This window comes from Heterodontus francisci, chromosome 1 (assembly GCF_036365525.1).
Source record: "Heterodontus francisci isolate sHetFra1 chromosome 1, sHetFra1.hap1, whole genome shotgun sequence".
NCBI lineage: Eukaryota > Metazoa > Chordata > Chondrichthyes > Heterodontiformes > Heterodontidae > Heterodontus > Heterodontus francisci.
In genome coordinates this window covers 176,451,112-176,471,565 of record NC_090371.1, presented here as the reverse complement: position 1 = coordinate 176,471,565, position 20,454 = coordinate 176,451,112, and the positions used below count along the sequence as shown (strand labels likewise).

The 20,454-nt window shown below is 44.7% G+C and overlaps 1 protein-coding gene across 1 annotated transcript in view; it reads right to left on the bottom strand.

The window, feature by feature from the left end:
* The window catches only part of prkg2 (protein kinase cGMP-dependent 2), a 126,756-nt gene that overhangs the window by 69,056 nt on the left and 37,246 nt on the right, over positions 1–20,454 (bottom strand). The window contains exons 4-7 of the mRNA XM_068015103.1: positions 20,242–20,347; positions 18,619–18,682; positions 13,467–13,544; positions 1,231–1,325 (exon numbers count right to left, since the gene is read on the bottom strand). Coding sequence (XP_067871204.1) covers positions 1,231–1,325; positions 13,467–13,544; positions 18,619–18,682; positions 20,242–20,347 — 343 coding nt within the window. The remainder of the gene's footprint in view (positions 1–1,230; positions 1,326–13,466; positions 13,545–18,618; positions 18,683–20,241; positions 20,348–20,454) is intronic.

The window sequence follows — 20,454 nt, the reverse complement described above, 5'->3', positions numbered from 1 at the left end:
GCATTTCCTTGTTTCTTCACTGTGTGCTTCCTTTGAATGCAGCTCCCTGATGGGAGTGCTGAATCAGTGGATTTATCTTTCGAGAAGCTGATAAGTGCTTTGAGATCTGCAACATGATTGGGACTGTTACTTTTTTGAGTCCTTTCTATCCTTTTCTACCATGGTGCCTGTAGAGTGTGGTGGTGTTCAGGCTAAAATTGTTCCTAAAGAAAGCCATCACAATCATGGCATGGCCCCAATTTGAACTCCAGTTTTGCTCCAGAAACAAGGGCAGGGGTATTCCCAGGCCTCAATTAAATCCCATTCTGGACAGGAAGACTGTGAGAAGCAGCAGAAAATCACACAGCCCAGAGACAGCTCAGCCAAACCAGGTGAGTGGTGGGATCAGCTGTCAGAACCATTTCACGGTCAAGAAGAGGGGGAACAGGTCCAGGTAGAGGAAGCCAAAGCTACTCTTGTGGATCCCAGAGGAACACTCCTAGTCACCACAAGGAAACCTAAAAAAAAAAATTCCCAACATACATGTGGAAAAATGAACACCACCGACCTCTGTTCAGTTGAGCAGTTTAAAATCTGAACTGATCAGCTTCCGGCCATCCAGGGCAGATAAGTAACCCGGGCTCTTTCAACTTCCCGGCTGCCTGGTTTCCCCTGGACAGGTCGGGTTAAAATTACCACCAAATGGTGAGGATAGCTGAGGCTAGCAGAAAGTGTTTCAACAATGACAGAAGCACTGCTGCCCAAATGCTACCCTTGGCGCTGCCTGACTGTGAAACATTTATTCTAAAGCACTTATACAAATAAATAAGTTCTTGCCAAAATGATTCCAATATCCAATATTTGAGCACCTACTTCAAAACATACATTTGTTGATAAAAAGGATCGATTTTCAACTTGACACCAATATGTAAAACCAGTGTCGCACATGAGCCATCATTTTAGAAATCGCCCGACTTTCATTTCCATTGATTTCAATGAAAATGAAACAATTTCTACAAATGGCAGCTGAACGCCTGGGTGATGAATTGAAAACTGATCCCAAAAAAAGACAATTACACATGACGAATACGTTGCTGCTTGATTGACAGCATTTAACCTCCCTCAGACTGCAGACCTGTCAATTCATATTCTAAAATCATAATAACAGTATCTGTTAATATTTTTTAGGATAGCAAGAACTTTTCTCAAAAACTGTTGCGGAGTAAAAACATTTGTTTCCAGTAGACGAACCTGACGAGAGCTCTTTCTCCAAAGTAATCTCCTCTCTGAAGGACTTTGATCAGCTGTGGCTCGATATGGTGCTCAGTGCTCTGAGTGACTTTCACCTAAAACCAAACAGAATAGAGATGCAGATTTAGAGAATCATGCAAACAAACATCATTTGCAAAATCAAAAGTAAACAGTAACTTTAACCTCCAGAGTGGGTGGGGAGTTAAAAATTTTAAAAAAGGAAACCCAAGCCCAATTCACCTCTAACTCACCCAATTCCGGTGCTATCGGAGGCAGGTTAAGGGGTGGGGAACCAAATAGCTTTTAAAAGGCAGGTCAATAACTTTTACTATTACTATTAATGAGGCTGCAAGCCTCCATATTAACTCAAGCTTTATTTAACACCTGCAGGCTGAGATTCCCAGGACGCAAGAATCTCAGCAAATGAATGGAGATGAGAAGGGCAGGATCCATGAGGGCGCTGCTCGTGAGACAGGAAGAGCAGGAGTGTTTCCCCTCACCACCCACCGAGCTTACTTTGTAAACAGCCCCACGGTCAGCCAACTACCCTCATGCTGTCTGATTCCCCCACCTCCCCTTGCAATGTCCAATTCCCCCCACCATCCTGCAGTATCCAATTCGCCCCAACCCTACTGTGTCCAATACTCCACCTTCCCTCGTGCTGTCTGATTCCCCTCATCTTCTCCCGCCCCTATCCATACAACGTTAGGTTCCTTTCACCTCACCACTCCCCATGATATTTGATTCCCCTTATTCCCACCCATCCCCCACCCACTGCAATGTTTCATTCCTCACACCTCCCTCTGCAATGTTGGATTTACCCGATATCTGCTCCCCAGCTGATTTCCAGCCCAACAGTCAGTCAATCTATAACTGCGGCTGGCTTTCGAGCAGGAAATCTTTTGAAAAAAATTTAAAAATAGGTTGTGCTGCTAAATTTCACAGGACTTACGGGGAGCCGTTACTTTCAGGTTCCTGTCTGAAATTCCATCCTGCTCTTTACCCAGTCCCGAGTTATTATCGGGCCCTTTGCATTCTCAGATTCTTCAACCACGCTTGTTATTTAACATAACTATTTATACAGTGAATGATAATTTTCCTGAATACTTAACATAATGGGCTGAATTTTACAGCCCCCCTGATGTCGGGGGTCGTGACGGTGGCGGCCAGAAAAGGCCTCCCGCAGAGTCCCGCCATGGGCCTTGACGGGAAGGCCCAGCTGATATTGCCAGTGGCAGCGAGACCTCGTGGCAGCCCCCCACCCATCCCTGCTGCTCGGCGACGAGAGCCAAATCTAAATATTTAAATAAATGTAAATTAATTAATAAATGCCCTACCTACTCCCGCCACCCGTCCTCCTCCGATATTGGTGCCGATGGTCAGCACTCCCGTGCCTTCAGATCTCCATCCAGAGATCCGAGGTGGGACACTGGTGGGGAGGGGGGAGCAGGTAAGTCTCTCTGTGTGGGAGGGTGCGGGGGGAGCAGGGTCAAACATATCCGATTGGTTTAGGGGATAGTGAGAAGGAGTAAAGTGCATAGATTGTGAATTTTGTAGGGGTTGGGGATTTAGGGTTAGGGTTAGGGTGGGTACCCGTCACCAGTTTCAGCGGCGGAAATGTAAAATGTAGCCTGATGACTAGTTCATTTTGATGTTAAAATGAATAAATGATTTTAACTCTTAAAGAGCCAGTGCCTTTTAATGAGGCTTTTCCCAGATTGTGATGCAGCTTTTCCTGTTCCTGTGCAGAGGGCATCATTGATTACCTGGGCACAGCAAATGTAGGAAAATCAGGAACGGTACACATCCATAGGTGTGCCTCCTCAAATTTTCATTCATTAATTTATATGAACAGAAAATTGGATAGGACTGCTTGTGGGTAATTTTTACTTTGGGCAACAGTGCCAAACAAGTAATATCAACTCAGCTGCCACTTGTACATCTCTTCCAATTTTCCATTGAGGTCAAGCCCGTGTGCTCCTCCCTGATTTTTCAGTATTTGTTGTCCTCATCAATTCATTAGCCCCAGGCTCAGGAGGATAACCTGTCCTTCTATTTCAAGGCTCAAGTAGGAGCATAACCAAAAACAACAATAATTAACATGTCTTTACATCAGCATAGTTTGTAAAATCAGATTTACTGAATTTATAAATTAATTTTTGCAAACTGCCTGCTACAGTTGTTATATGTATTAGCATTTATGTAAAACACTGATCTTTATTACAAAGATTCTGACAATAGTTGTTGCATTTAACAATGCCTACAGTTTATACTTCATGCCCAAATTATGTGGGTCTACAAGATGGATGGACTGTAAAAATATTGTAAGGGGATGTGGTATATATTTGTTAGTTACACTGAACTCTTCCACAGCTACTGAGTGCAACTCATTGAAATAATTTGTTTAATTAAAAGAGGATATTGCTTCCACAGTCACTTGCCTTCACCCCATTCACATATAAGCCAACAGGACTTTTTGGAAGCATCACATGTTTCCCTAGATAGCCCTTGTGAAGCAGGTGGCACACTTACTGTAAGATTAGATTAGATTAGAGATACAGCACTGAAACAGGCCCTTCGGCCCACCGAGTCTGTGCCGACCATCAACCACCCATTTATACTAATCCTACACTAATCCCATATTCCTACCAAACATCCCCACCTGTCCCTATATTTCGCTACCACCTACCTATACTAGTGACAATTTATAATGGTCAATTTACCTACCAACCTGCAAGTCTTTTGGCTTGTGGGAGGAAACCGGAGCACCCAGAGAAAACCCACGCAGACACAGGGAGAACTTGCAAACTCCACACAGGCAGTACCCAGAAACGAACCCGGGTCCCTGGAGCTGTGAGGCTGCAGTGCTAACCACTACCCCAATAACTATAAAGCTGTGTATTTTAGCTCAGATTTCGCAATCAGAAGGAACTGAACAGCTCCAGATATTCCTTTTACTTAGACTTGCCCACAAAATTTCTATAGACTTTTGTTTTAGAACTTGCAGTGATTAGAAATCGATTTCAACACAGTGCCCTCCAGATGGGATCTGGGACCTTTGTGAACAGAGCAAGCAACTGTGTATCTCTAAGCAATCAGATTGATAAATTGTTACCGAGCAGAACAAATTCGGAACTAGGAAGTGGAAATTAGAATAGATAATTCAATACCAAATCATATACTCAAAGTGAAATAAAGACAGGGAAAGAATGATGGGATTAAGAGATAAAAGCGAACGAAAAAGTTTTAAAACTTAGAAGGTTTTGTCTTTAAAAATCTCCAATAATAACTAAAATCTGAAGGAACACGACTACACATTTGTATAAGTTAATTTTCACTGTCAGAGATTAATTAGGGTGAGATTTTAACTTATTCAAAGCCCATGCACTAAAAACATAGTTAAAGTTGGGCCCCAAGTTTCAGAGCAGCAATTAAGACTTATCACACAGCTAAAATTTACATACACTGGAATGGACAAGCCCTGGCTTTTTCTGGCATGTTTAGTGGGTATTAATTACATAAGTACAGCAACTTCATGCCATTCCATGGATTTCAATGTTGATTTTTTTTTGCGAGATAACAGTATAGCGCAGCTTCTAGAGGAGCAGGACAACTTCCTGATTTTAACAGTGCATGTGCAGGCTTCAGACATTGCTGTCCGATTTACAATTTAATAACAGTGAATGCTGATAGCCTCACTGTTATTTCTACTGCAAAATCCACGCCAATATCTACAGAGCAATGTCAAGACCAGTTTCAGACCATGACTGAGAGGTGCAGGGTTTGATTCTGTATGTACATACGAGCATACAAATTAGGAGCAGAAGTCGGCCATTCAGCCCTTCCAGCCTGCTCCATCATTCAATAAGATCATGGCTTATCTGTTTGTGTTTCCAATTCCACGCTCCTATCTCGCCCGATAACCCCTGATTCCCTTGCCTAACAAGAATCTATCTAATTCTGCCTTAAAAATATTCACTGACCCCGCCTCCACCACCATCTGAGGCAGAGAGTTCCAAAGTTGCACAACCCTCTGAGAGAAAAAATGTTTCCTCATCTTTGTCCTATAAGGGTGACCCCTAATTTTAAAACAGTGTCCCCTAGTTCTGGACTCACCCACAACAGGAAACATCTTTTCCACATCCACCCTGTCAAGACATTCAGGATTTTATAAACTTCAATCATATCTCCCCTCACTCTTCTAAACTCCAGTGAAAACAAGCCCAGTCTGTCAAACCTTTCCTCAGAAGACAACCTGCTCATTCCAGGTATCAATCTAGTAAACCTCCTCTGAACTGCCTCCAATGCATTTACATCCTTCCTTAAATAAGGAGACCAAAACTGCACACAGTATTTGAGATGTGGTCTCACCAATTAAAGGCCTGCTACCCGACCCGAACCCGACGGGAACCGGCGACATGTGTCGGGTTGGGTTGGGTCGGGTCGGGTTGGGCCGCTCCTCCGGGTCTGGCCTTCGGGCTCGGGTCGGGCCGGGTCCGAGTAGGGCCGGGACCGGGTCGGGCTGGACACACACAGCAAAGTAAGTGTTAACAGTTAAAAACTTACCTGAGCTGCGCGTCCGGGACATCAAGCAGGGAAACTGAGTCTACGCAGTGAGAGTGTGAGCGTCTCTAAGACGTCATCATGCTCATGCTGCAGCTTCCAGCAGACTGGGAGTCGGAAGGTAAGTACAGGGAACTTTGCGGTGGTCGGGTCAGGAAGGGCTCGGGTCAGGTCGGGCTCGGGGGGGAAATGGAGGGACTTGGGCTCGGGTCTCATGTGGTTCCGTCGGATTCGGATCGGGTTTTTTTTTGGTGACTTGAGCAGGCCTTTATCACCAATGCCCTGTTTAACTGAAGCATAACATCCTTACTTTTATTTTCAATTCCTCTCATAATAAAGGATAACATTCGATTAGCCTTCTTTATGACTTGCTGTACTTGCATACTAACTTTTTGTGATTCATGCACCAGAACAACTTGATCCCTCTGCACCTCAGAATTCTGCAGTCATTCTCTATTTAAGTAATACTCTACTCTTTTATTCTTCCTGCCAAAGTGAACAATTTCACATTTTTTCAAATTATACTCTATCTGCCAGATTTTTGCCCATTCACTCAACCTATCTATATTGGTCTGCAACCTTCTTTTGTCCTCTTAATAACATACTTTCCTACCTACCTTTGTGTCATCTTCAAATTTAGTTACCATGCCATCGCTCCCCTCATCTAAGTCATTCACATAAATTGGAAAAAGTTGAGGCCCCAGAACAGACCCCTGCGGGACTCGTCACATCCTGCCAATCAGAAAAGGACCTATTTATGCATACTCTGTTTTCTGCCAGCCAGCCAATCTTCTATCCATGCTAATATGTTACCCACTACACCATGAGCGCCTACTTTGTGCAATAACTTTTTAATTGGCACCTTGTCAAATGCCTTCTGGAAATGTGTGGGGAATAGTTTTGATTTCTCCTTTAGGTCACATCTTTCATCCATACAAACTTCAAGGAGGCTTTCAAAACAACTGTACTGGAAGATTGTTAAAAAAAATTGAAGAAGTGACAAACTGTAACAGAAGTGACAACTGTTAACTATCATTCCCCTGAGCCTTGCCTCACTAAATCCATGCATCAGTGCTTACAGAATGTGTGTAGTGGCAATCTGGTGGCCTTACATATTGCCCGTGGAGAACAGCTGTCAAAACAGCTTCAAAACAGGAGACCACGTCTGATGGAATTGCTTTCAATCCCAAGAGGCCAGTTGTTAACTAAAGAGCTGTTTGGTGAGAGAATGACCTAAATCCCTGAGTTTATGAAAATTGGAAATTATTCATGGTATGCAAATTCTATCTTTTCTGATGTAAGGGAACTATTTGCTATTTACCCTCAATCGAATTTTGTAGCGCTGCCGGAGACCAATCATCCCAGTCCCAGGAGATCACTACAGGAGTTCCTCAGGGTAGTGTCCTAGGCCCAACCATCTTCAGCTGCTTCATCAATGACCTTCCCTCCATCATAAAGTCAGAAGCGGGGATGTTCGCTGATAATTACACAATGTTCAGCACAATTCGCAACTCTTCAGATATTAAAGGAGTCCATGTCCAGATGCAGCAAGACCTGGACAACATTCAGGCTCGGGCTGATAAGTGGCAAGCAACATTTGTGCCACACAAGTGCCAGGCAATGACCATCTCCAACAAGAGAGAATCTAATCATCTCCCCTTGACATTCAATGGCATTACCATCGCTGAATCCCCAACTATCAACATCCTGGGGGGTTACCATTGGCCTGAGACTGAACAGCAGTAGTCATATAAATACTGTGGCTGCAAGAGCAGGTCAGAGGCTGGGAATTCTGCAGCGAGTAACTCACCTCCTGTCTCCCCAAAGCCTCCCCACCATCTACAAGGCACGTCAGGAGTGTGATGGAATACCTCTACTTGCCTGGATGGGTGCAGCTCCAACAACACTCAAGAAGCTCAACATCATCCAGGGTAAAGCAGCCCTCTTGATTGGCAACCGATCCACCACCTTCAACATTCACTCCCTTCACCACCAACGCACAGTGGAAGAAGTGTGTACCATCTACAAGATGCACTGCAGCAACTCACCAAGGCTCCTTCGACAGCACCTTCAAAACTTGTGACCTCTACTACCTAGAAGGACAAGGGCAGCAGATGCATGGGAACACCACCACCTGCAGATTCCCCTCCAAGCGACACACCATCCTGACTTTTTTTTTTACTCATTCATGGGATGTAGGGGCTACCATTGACCAGAAACTGAACTGGAGTAGCCATATAAATACCGTGGCTACAAGAGCAGGTCAGAGGCTAGGAATCCTGAGGTGAGTAACTCACCTCCTGACTCCCCAAAGCCTGTTCACCATCTACAAGGCACAAGTCAGGAGTGTGATGAAATACTCTCCACTTGCCTGGATGGGTGCAGCTCCAACAACACTCAAGAAGCTCGACACCATCCAGGACAAAGCAGCCTGCTTGATTGGCACCCCATCTACAAACATTCGCTCCCTCCACCACCGATGCACAGTGGCAGCAGTGTGTACCATCTACAAGATGCACTGCAGCAATGCACCAAGGCTCCTTAGACAGCACCTTCCAAACACACGAGCTCTACCAACTAGAAGGACAAGGGCAGCAAATACATGGGAACACCATCACCTGCAAGTTCCCCTCCAAGTCACACACCATCCTGACTTGGAACTATATCGCCGTTCCTTCACTGTCGCTGGGTCAAAATCCTGGAACTCCCTTCCTAACAGCACTATGGGTATACCTACCCCAAATGGACTGCAGCGGTTCAAGAAGGCAGCTCACCACCACCTTCTCAAGGGCAATTAGGGATGGGCAATAAATGCTGGCCTGGCCAGCGATGCCCACATCCCATAAAAGAATTTTTAAAAATTATGAGGCAGGTTGCAAGAAAATGTAAACTGCTTTGTTAACTAATATTGTTGTTGAAAAAAATGACTTTTTTATAGAAGGGGAGATGTTGAGCAAAGAGCTTTAGAGAAAGAATTTCAGAGATCAGGTCTTAATAGTCAGGTCTCATGACGAGCAGGAGAGGCTCGGGTGGGGGTTAGAAAGTAAAATGCAGTCACACAACCCCAATCCGTTGCACACACAATGGATTTTGTGCAGGCGGCGGGTCTCCCAGCGCCAAGCCTAAAAATCGGGGGTCCTCTGATCTTTTGGGGTCAAAGTTTTGGGAGGCAGATCCCCATCTCTTTAAAGACTTTATAGGGATGAGGATACCGCCTCCAAGAACTGCCAGCCAATCACAGGGCCGGCACCTCAGCAGTATCGGCAGCGCCACTGGGAGTGGTGGCCACTGTCAGTACTGCAGAAGCCTCGGACCCAGGCCCAGCCGTGGCACCTCGGAACACAGGTAGGTGAGGCGTGGTCGCTGTGGCCAGTCTGGAAGGCTCCCAGCGAGGGTAGTGGTCATTCAGTCCAAGGGGAGGGTGGGTCCGGAGGCGGTACAGTTGTTCCCCGGTGGGGGTGGGGGCCTTCTGTGGGCCACAAATTGCCCACGAAGGAGGGACCTCCTCCCCCCCACCCTCGACGCCCACAGGGAGGGTGCCTTGGTTTACAAGAAGTCCTCCCCATGCGGTGGAGCCCCCCCACCCCCACCCCCACCCCCACCCACCCATGCTGCTGGTAAGATTCCAGAGGCGGCAGGAAGAGGCCCTTAATTGGCCATTAAAAAGGGCCTCAACTGGCCTCTGGGCAGGAAGATCTTTGGCCTATCCCGCTCCGGGAAGATCGGAACCGGGAATCCTGGCATCAGGTTTCGTGGTAGGCGGTTCCGCTCTGATTCTACGGCCCCCGCCGGACCCCGCCACGAAACCCGCCTTCCGGACAAGCACAAGAGCAACGACTGTCATTCATACGCTGGTGCATATTGAGGCATCCGAGCATCCCACTGTGGAGAGGTGGAACTCCTATTAACATATTTAAATGAGGCTCATATTGTGCAAATGAGAGCCGGATTTTAAGTTAACTGTTGCTGCACGGGTTTGACAGGGGCTGGGTCACTCAGCAATGAAACAGAAGGGGGAGCCACTGGCTCCCTATGGTAAGCAACTGTTTCACTACTTCTTATGTGACCCATACCACTATGAGGAAATAATTTGACAGCATACTATCCCATTCATGGTCTGTAGAAGAGTGGAGGTTATATTTCATAGGAGAAGGGGCCTGTTAATGTAAAATTACTTTTTGCTGTGAACACATTTTGAAAGAATTGACAAACTGTGAAAGAATCTTTCAGCTGATTTCAGCTCTTTAAATACAGCCCTTCTTTCAAATGGCAGCTGTAAGGAGAATATCTAATGGATCATTAGAGGAAGTTGGATTCTCACAGTTACAAGGCTCCTGAAGGTACTGTGGTATTGGAGTTGAAGATGCTTAGAATAGTTTCTCTGTATGACCCTAACCAATATTACCATTAAAAAGAAGAATAGTTGATGTCATTACCAGGTTATGATTAGCTACAATGGCTTTGTGTCAAAGTAGCAACAACTTTTGGTGGCATTGGCAACAACAACTTCTTTTTTACCATATTGCTCGTGCCCCAAAAGATTGCACTATTACCAATAAGATAATGAAAAAGGCACCTTGACATTCTAAAGTAACATAAATTAACTACCAACTTCAAGACTTTTTATGGCTTTGTGAAGCAAGGATATTTCAGTAAAGTTGAAGATTAAACCACTAAGTTTGTTAGAAAATAAAATTGCTGACCAGGTTCCCCAGCTACTTTATGAATATCCCATGGTTTTAGTACTTTATCATCATTGGTGTCATCAAAGAAAATGTAGTATATAATCTTTTGTTTTAAGAACATCAGGAATCAGAGCTGGAGTCGGCCAATTGACCCTTCAAGCCTGCTCTGCCATTCAATACAATCACGGCTGATCTTTTTATGTCATTTCACCTTTCTGCACTTTCCGTTAATTCCCTTAGAATGAAAAAGTCTATCAATCTCTCTCCTGAATATGTTCAATGATTGGAATTCTCTACCATGGATGCTCAAAGATCCAAAACCCTCTGAGTGAAGAAATTCCTCCTCATCTCAGTTCTAAACGGCCGACCCCTTATTCTGAGACTGTAACCCCTAGTTCTAGACTTCCCAGTCAGGGGAAACATCCTTGCAGCATCTATCCTGACAGAGATCACCTCTCATTCTTCTAAATTCCAGTCTACTCAATCTCTCCTCATAGGACAATCCCCTCATTCCAGGAATCAGTCTAGTTCAAAAATACAATCTGTTATATTAGTGATTTATTAAGAATAATATATTTTACCATGTGGAAGGTACTTTATTCAACTCCAGGCATTTGTGACAATCTGCACCAATATGCAGCTAGATAACATGTAATGAGGCAAAAGGAAATGAACCAATTGATAATGCATCATTAGGGACATTTAAAACATTTAGAAATCATCTGTGCAGTTCTTGGAGCTATTGATTAAGTATCTGTGTAGAGCAAACCTGACATAAAAGAGAACAACATTTGCTAAACAAGTCAAACTGTAATAAATCACTGAGTCAATCTACATATACCAGCTATTCAGATTTTAGAAAATGCTATATGAATGAAAACAACATAATGCATGACATTTTATGGATTCTTACCACATTAAAATTGGTTCATAAAACTATAGGGCTAGATTGTCAAAGGGCCGCGGGGTTGGGACCAGGCCTGGACGCAATCCGGGACAGGCTGCAATCTTCAATATGAGGGCTGGGGGGAGGCAACAGAGAAGCCGGTCGCCTCCAATTAACAGTCCATTAAGCTCATGGAGGAGCTTGTAAAGGGGCCAGGGGGGTCCACACGGCAATTTTCAATGAGGATTCCGGCAAGCCCGGCCAGTCCGGTGCACCATAGTGCACAGCTGTCGGGCTCACAGGGGCAGGCAGCAAACATTTTTTGGGCCCATGGGAATCTTGTACAGGGCCCAGCATAGGACTGCTTTTTTATATTTTGGAAGCACTGCCTCACCTTTTTATTCCGGGAGCCCTCCATAAAGCTGCCTGCCGCAAGGCAGCAGTCGGTCCCATCATGGCTGCCGCTTGCCTTTGCTGCTCACACTTTGAGGCAGCTCCCACCTCCTGTGGACACTCTGCGCCACTAATTGGGCGCCAAGCTCAACTTCTGCCTTATTCGGGCATTAATATTTAAAGAATGCATCACATTAGCAATGCAGCTGTGGTACGGGGGTGGAAACCCGGAAATTATCCAAGTGTCGGGTTTTCGACCCTGTTTTGAACATTTAGCCCATACAGTCAAATGTGTTTTCTTAGACTGGCTATTAGTTCCTACTGGATTCCTCACCAGATTGCTGAGTTCAAAAAGCAGGTTCACTTGGTCCTGGAGTCTACATGGGCTGAATATTTACATTATAAAGTTTGCTTAGTTCCTACTTCATTTTTTGAAGATGTATTATTACTTACAAAAGATTGTTGTGTGTGAACATGTTAGTGGATCTCCTGCAGTATTGTCCATGAGTACACTGGAGTGGGAGGACAGTCGTAAAATTAGCTGCTAAAGTGATGAATGCGACTTTCAACTTTGACAGGGTGTAAAGCAGGCAATTTAGGAAAGGCTGCCTGTTACACATCTTGCCTTATTTTCCTTTCCCTTGAAATCAATGGGAAAAAAAAGAATTGGGCTAAGTGGCCAGCTGATCCAACATCTTCACCTCCACCAAAGTTGAAAGTTCCGACTGGTATTCTGCTCAGTTCTGTCCCTTTAAAACCAATGCTCAAGCATTTCCTGTGAAGTGGTCTAAATAGGCAATTCCTAGAAATTTGTTTCTGTTTGTAAACAAAGGTCAATCAGTGGGCAGATGTAACTGCTTGTAAACTTTTGGTCCCAGGCTAGCAGAATACAGGATAAAGACTTTCTTCAGGATTATGGTTATTGATCATATCCCACACTGTAGAGATAGGGTGATTTACATTGTTAAGGTGGGTTACTGTTTCTATGGAGGCACCCACACTAATGAGGGGGTAGAAAATTAGAGCAGGAACCTCCTGCTCCAAGGAGTTTGAGACTCTTTTAAGTACATTAAAGGCACTATATAAATGCAAGTTGTTGTTGTTTTGATACCAAAGGTGTAAGTTCCAGAAAAATTGATGGTTACTTTAAACTGAACTCATAAAAGTAAATGTGTCAAAATAATTTTATTATCATATTGCTTTCTATGCCAAAACAAAATGTAGCAGTAGACTAAATGGAATGCTTAAAATATAACTGTTTAAGTTGACATGAGAAAGTGTTGTAAATGTACATCAGTCTGTTTAATACCAGAAAGATAAAGACCATTTAGAATTTCAAGGAAGACCCTTTGTCAGACACTTGTGTTTCAGAGAGTGAACAATTCAAATACAGAAATACAGAAGGTTTGCATTCTTTACCCCTGAGACTGTCAAATTAGTAATTTGGGACTTATTGAAATTGAGGTAATTCAGTCTGTGAAATATGTAAAACCTTTTTCCTTCCTGATTTTTAGAGAGTCACTTCTTCACTCATTGATCTACTACTATAAACTAAAGTGCACACAGGAGAGCACTAATCTGAGAAAATTACGTACCAGAGAACTACATTGTCTGACTAATGCTGCTGTTTGTGGAAAGCGCATTTATAAATAAAGGAGTAGGATATATTTTTTCTGATTGAACACATCTAATAACATTGGATACCTTACCTTTCCCTTTGCCAAGATGAAGAAGGTGCTCCCTTCCTCACCTTCCCGGATAATATAGTCTCCTTTATCATAGTATTCCTGTGACAACACAAAAGCTTTTGTTAGCGGCTTCAGATTTGTCACACTTTAAATTTTCATGTTTAGGTGTGAAGCTATCATTTGACATACTGGCTGAAATTTCCCCAGATCCCACACCACAAGGAGTCTTACAAGGCCAGTAGCTTATCAGAAAATTGAGCGTGCACCTGTGACCTTTCAATAAGTCACGTGCCAATGCAAGTCCCTGCTGTGACATGGGATCGTGGCAAGTTTGCACTCGTACACTCACTCAGCATACTGGCTGCTGCACGAATGCTCAATCCCAACTGTGCACCAGGAGCATAAACTCCCAACTTCTGGAGTTCCCGACCGGCAGGAGACAGACAGAACCTCACGAAATTCAGGACCATGGTATCTTTCCATATCTCCCTACATCAGTCTTATCAAAATACTTAACCATTTAAAAAAGTTTAATTTGCAGTCTGCCCTTACATTTATTTTTCTCAGAAGACTAAATTTAGCATCCTTATCTGTTGTGCTTTTATTGCTGAAATTACCGAATCAATTTCTTCCTGTTGCCAAAATGGTCTATAACAATTTACCATTATTACTTTCCCTCTCCCTTGTGTTACAGATTGCCATCTGAACTAAGTTAGACCTCTCATCATCCAAAGCTCATTTCCTTTCAGTACTGAATTTTTTGCACAGCACAAGCATTGTTTGTCCATTTGCAACAGTGGCCCAAAATTTGCTGGGAAAGTAACACTGAGTTTATTGTGCATGCCATTGTAAATTGCCCAGCAATTTGTGGCAAGGAAGAGATACACCATGAGTTATGAGTCACCTTTAATTGCAGGATGATTTATGCCACTCTGCTGCTAGTCTCACAAAAACAGGGGCTGGGATTTTTCGATGGGCAGGGGGCTGCGTCCACCAGCCAAAAGGTCAGTGGCTAGCCTGTCTCCAACGGGCCTCGGGATCGAGACTGGATTTTATGCTCCCCAGGCCCTTAATTGGTCTTGGGTGGGACTTCCACCCCATTGAGGCAGAAAGTCCCGCCTAATGGAGCTGCCGGCCAATCAGTGGGCCGCTATCTCTTAGTCCCAGCAGTGTCAGCGGGAGCAGTGGCCACTGCTGGGACTACACCCAGCCTCAGAAGGAAGATGAAGGACGGTCCTGGAAAAAAGGTAAGTTTTTAGGGCCTTGGCGGGACAATTGGTTGGGCCCTGGTGAGGCAAGGGGGTGTCAATTAGGGGGGTGGGGGCGTGTTGTGCGTTGGGGGTGGTTGGGGCTTCAGGGGTGGCCCTCTGTGGGACACAGGGTGTCCGATCAGGACGCACCACCCCAGCCCACCAGAAGGCCACCTAGTTTCATCAGGTGGGCTTTCTGAGGCCTCAGCCGCTCACCAGCCAAGGGTAAAATACCCCTGGCGGTGGACGGAGGCCCTTAAGTGGCAGTTAATTGGCCACTTAAGGGCCATGATTGGCCAGGGGCAGGTGGGCAGTTTTTCGCCGCTGCCCCGCATAAATTGGCAGCGGAGGCGGGAGCGGCTCGGGAAAGGCCCCTTCAGCCTCCCACTTCAATTTACAACCTCCCATCCACCGCCATCAGCCTGCTTTTTTTGGGGGTGTAAAATTCCGGGCAGAAGCTCAAAAATCAGCTTCTTCGGAGTTTCAAGAAATTGCTACATTTGTGCAGTAAACACGAATTAAAATCACCACAGAAATTTAGGGCTGGTACTTAACAGTGCAAGGACACTTAGTGATGAGACTTATGGCTCTGCAATGCCATTTAACCTCTCTGACCCAAAAAGGCGGGTGGGGGGATGGGGGTGATGGGGTTAGAAGACCAATTGGCCTGAAGATCCAGTGAGGATGCAAAGGGAACACAGAAATGATAGTTAATCATTCCAGACCTCAGTTAAAGCCCACAACGGAACTCACGCTTACTGACCGCAGATACGAGATTCACTGAGCCTTTCAAGTGACGAGTTGGATGAAAATACTAGAATAGGCCCATATCATTTCCCTCCGCATCCTCTCCCCCACCCACCCACCACCAGCATTCTTCCAAATTCCTTCTCCATAAGAAATGGAGCAAAATCAGATAGTGGGACAACTTGGGCAGATAGCACATATTAACATTAAATTCAAGTCTGTGCCCAACCATACAGCTCGATTAGCAGAGGCCTAGAATTAACTTGCCTGCCCACCTTCAGGCCTCGAAAGTGTTGCATGGAATGGGAAGGCAGAACAGGGGCAGAAAATATAGCAGCCCTGAAATTGCAAGATTGGTAGAACCACTAGAGAAATGGTATTAATGGACATTTTCAGCTGTTCACACCATTTCTCCAGGGGTTTCCCTGATTCTCCCCAACTAAGGTATGGCCAGAGATCAGGATAATAATCCCCAAAGAAATTGAGGCCAGGTAAAAATAGACAAAGACATCATCATCACCTTAATACTGAACTGGAATCTTAAGCAGAATGAAATATTATGAATAGTATTAGACTACCAACATGTAGCGCCACAGCATTGGAGGAAACTTGTTTGATCCCCTGCATCATAGATTTTCCTTTCTTAATAGTGTAAATGCATCAGGAACAGGCATCAGAAGGAAGGCATTCTCTTCATCACATGGGAGGGCAAAATAAGAGACAGTCATGCCTCAGCCACTGTAACACACCTCCAGGAAAATGCCAGAATCCTGCAAAAAACTCAGGCATCCACAATCTCAGCCACCTGACATGCACAGCTGAGGGAGGACCATGGAAATGGAGGGAAGAGGTAACATGTTGGATTCAATTTTGATTTCTCTCTGGGGAACTATGGGAACAATTTTCCATGGACAATTTTGGTGCTTAAGAGCCTCCGAGGTGGTCAAGATGGGGTCTTGAGCTGAAATGCCAGATTAGCCTACATTTAGCACAGGATGCCATCTTGGTAAAGAAGTTGAAGGCTGCGCTGGATACAGTGGCCCAAAGGCTCGTTAAAGAGCTGATTCCTATTTAAAATACCCACTAGTACTCATTAAAGATGGTGCAGAGCATTTTGGTAGCTAGGGTTTGTCCTAACATCCTCTCCTAACACTGACCAACTGTTTGGGAGTATACAAGGCATTGATGTGGATTTTCAGCACTACTCAAAGTGCTACTCATCATTTCATGTTCACTTGCTGCTGGAGCTATGAAAAGAACCTCTGAAACACTTTGGGAGACTTTCTGGAACACTTTGTCCAGACTTCGCCAACACTCTAGCCATTAATCCAGGAATTTTCTGAGGACTTCACCTAAAAAGAATATGTGCTGTGCTACTCCACCTTATTGGAAACCTTATAGGGGTCACCAGGAGAAAGGGAGGGCATCTTGTAGGGGTCCCCCTTGGTCTGCAGGACGAATGGGAGGTCAGGCAGAACAGCACCAGCTGCTGCAGGAGAGAAGGACAGGAGGGCAAGGAGAGTGAGGTGGCATCTTTTCCCTCTGTGGACATCGCTCCTCTTCTGGGCCTCTTCCACCAGGACCTCCAATGTCATATGCAAGAAACTGCACACCCTCTCCCTCAATCCCTGAGCTATCCTCCAATGTCCACTGTGTGCCAGCCAGTGCACTTCACGCCTTCAGAGCCCATATAGACTGCTCCATGAAAATTGAATCTAATCAGCTTTTAGGCTCTGGTTTAGCACCTCCAGGCAAGTCCAAACTATGGTAATCATCAATTAGGACCAGACTCGTGTGCTAAATTCAGACTTTCAAACAGCCATGCATTATACGCGCAGTGCCCATTTAACACATGTTTTCACCTTTTAGTCAAAATAACCCCCTTACTGTTTGCATTTTCAGAAGTTTATCACAAAATTTCATATCCATTTCTTTCACAAAACCTACTCTGGTGTGTGTTTGCCTTTTAGAGGAAAATCCATTAACATTAAAATTAAATTGAACAGTCTGTATTCATCCACTTTTATGGACTTCCTAATCACAATTAGTTTAGTGTAGAGCAGCTGACCCGATTCCTTTTAAACGCTTTTAACTCAGACAAAATAAATATATTCCCAATAAGGTCATGTGTCAATTAGGTCTAACAGGAAAACTGAGTGGGTTTATACCTCCAGACTCCCTTAATATCGTATAGTCAGTGATAACTTCACAAATTACCGTTAAAATGGAGGAAAATTAATCTTAGTACAAAAAATTTTAATGTGAAACCTTTGATTTGACATGGTTTTTATGGTATGGGCTTAGTAAAATGCATACATTTTAAACATTGAATAATATTTGGGGAAAATAGTAAATATTATTTTTCCTTTATTTCAACCCTTATGTTTATATATAATACATATATACATACACATGGGTATATGTAATTGTACAGTAATTTCATTTATAAACCCTGATGTGACAATTAATAAATCTCCTGCTCAGATTTCTAAACTACATGTGAAAGACACAGTTCCAAGACTTCGGTTTAGGCAATACTTTCCCCAATAATTTGCTGCTGGTGGGAAACTAAGTTGGGACTGTTTACGGGTCTCGAAACCACCCCTGGGGGGGAAACAGTGACCTTGGATTTTCATGGAGGCACCCTTTTATTTGGCGTGAAGACAGGTTCTCCGTCCAATTAAGGGTGGTGGGTGGCTCTCAAAGCTGGAAGGCCAATCAGAGGCCTTTGAAAGGCAGCCTGTGACTGCACCCACACCCAGGCAGGCAGTCAGGCCCTATGATCTGCCTGAAGTGCTGCCCCCACACCCACCCCTGGCCTGCCACTGGATGCCCGCATTTAGCCACCTAAACTGGCCCCCACTGTTGCGGGAAACTGGAGGCCAACTGGAAAATCTCAGTTGGCCTCCTTTAATTGGCCTTGATTAAGCCCTAAATGAGTTTAATCGGCTACTTGTCGCATGGGGGCAGGTAGCCCTGCCAGCCCCAAACCCCCCTCTGCAAAATGGCCACGCCAAGAATGGCGTCAGGAAACCGGCACACCGGCCAATGCCAGTATTGTTTGGCTCTGTCGGCCTCTGTTCCTGCCTCTGGTGGGGCCTGAAAATTTAGCCCAAAGTGGCTTAATGATGGACTGCAAAATATTTCAATTAATTTCTTCCAGATGAGTAACTTACAACTTCCAAGCAGTCCACTATCTTTGCAAGTTTATCTTCTGGTAGGTTCTTAAGCAGAGAAACACTAGAGAAAGTTATGAAATACAAATCATTAAAAAGCATTCTCATTTCCAATAAATTTGTCAGACAATTATTACTGTATAAAGTTTGATGTAAGCCATTGAGTTCATAGTTTGTTTGATCCTGTGAGTCCGTGTATTACTATTCAGGGTCAATTTACTTACATAAAAAAGACATTATAACTGTTAATGTTTTCAGAAATACAAAACAGGGACTGGAGCAGTAGAACATGATGAGTGGCATTTTATTCTGGCGACGGGGGTCCCGATAGCTGGCCAGAAGGGAGGGGAGAACTCGCCTTGGCCCTCCTCGGAACCCGTAGCTATTTAATGGTGGACAGCCAATAAATTGCCCGTGTGAAGGGATACCGTCCCTTTAAGGGGCAAGCTCCCGCCTCCAGAGTTGCCAGCCAAACAGAAGGCCAGCAGCTCTGCAGTAGCAGCAGCACCAGTGGGAGCAGTAGCGAATGTCGGTACTGCAGGAGGCCCTGCAGCACCGAAGACTGGAGAAGACCCTGGGTGAGGTAACTGGGTTGGGGTCACTGGGGCCATTCAGGCAGGCCCCGGCGACGGAGTGGGGGTGGGCACTGATCACCGCAACGGCGGGGGGGGAGGCGTTTCTCTCCAGGGGCACTGGATTGACTCCAATAGAGGGACGCCCCCCCCACCCCCGACACCGCTAAGAGGCCACCAGGCTTTACCCGGCAGCATCTTCATGTGGTGGTAGGCCCCTCTGCCTTCATCAAAATTGAGGTAGAGGCAGGAAGAGGCCGTTAAGTGGTCATTAATTGGCCACTTAAAGGTCTCAATTAGATTGGGGCAGGAAGGCTTTCCTTGGCCTTCCCTGCCCTGAACAAACTGTCAGGGGGCTCGGGCAACATCGGGAATGGTGTCCCCCTGCCATTTTATTTTGCCCTGCCTCTGTGCCCACCTCCAAGGATTCAATAAAATTCAGCCCAATATTTCAGGATGGGTGGGGAAGCAGAAAGGAAATGTGATTTTTATTTCTCTCAGGAACCTGTTCAGATTTATTTTTGCAAGACAGAGTAAGGAAAATACTTCTATACATCACAGTTTGGGTGAACAAAACTAGGCCTCAACCTGCTGCAGTTGGAATATTATGTTGAAAGGTTAAAAATTATTCAAATGAAACCAATAGCAGTGACAGGTTTGATGTACTGGTTAAAGAGGATAAGCATGCAGGTTGTTCCATGTGTTCTCTAAATTGATGTTCCAAGAGAAGATACTGGCCCTAAATTATGATATGGGTCGTCCCGATCACTCGCCAAACCTAAACAGTAGTTCATGAGAACTCCAGTGTCCTGGCCAATATTTATTTTTCAACCAACACCTAAAAACAGATTATCTAGTCACTATCACATTGCTGTTTGTGGGATCTTGCTGTGTGCAAATTGGCTGCTATGTTTCCTACATTCCACAGTACTTCATTGGCTGTAAATCGCTTTAGGACTTCATGAATCCATGAATGGCACTATATAAATACAAATTTTTCTTTTCTCCTTCTATCCTCCTGTGTTACACATATGCTAACACTGACATTTACCTTCTGAGGAAGTTTCTGTACTGTTCATGTCTGGCCTGAGCTGTTCCTCTCATAATATTCCGGAAGACATCTTGGTCCAGAACCCAGGTTTTGACACTGCTTACAGCTTTAAGAGGATAATCACAACACAAGTAATGACGCAGGTAACTACAGTCAACTTGAAAGTTGTTGTCCTTCTCGCATCTAACAACCTGAATAACCCTTTTACTGTGA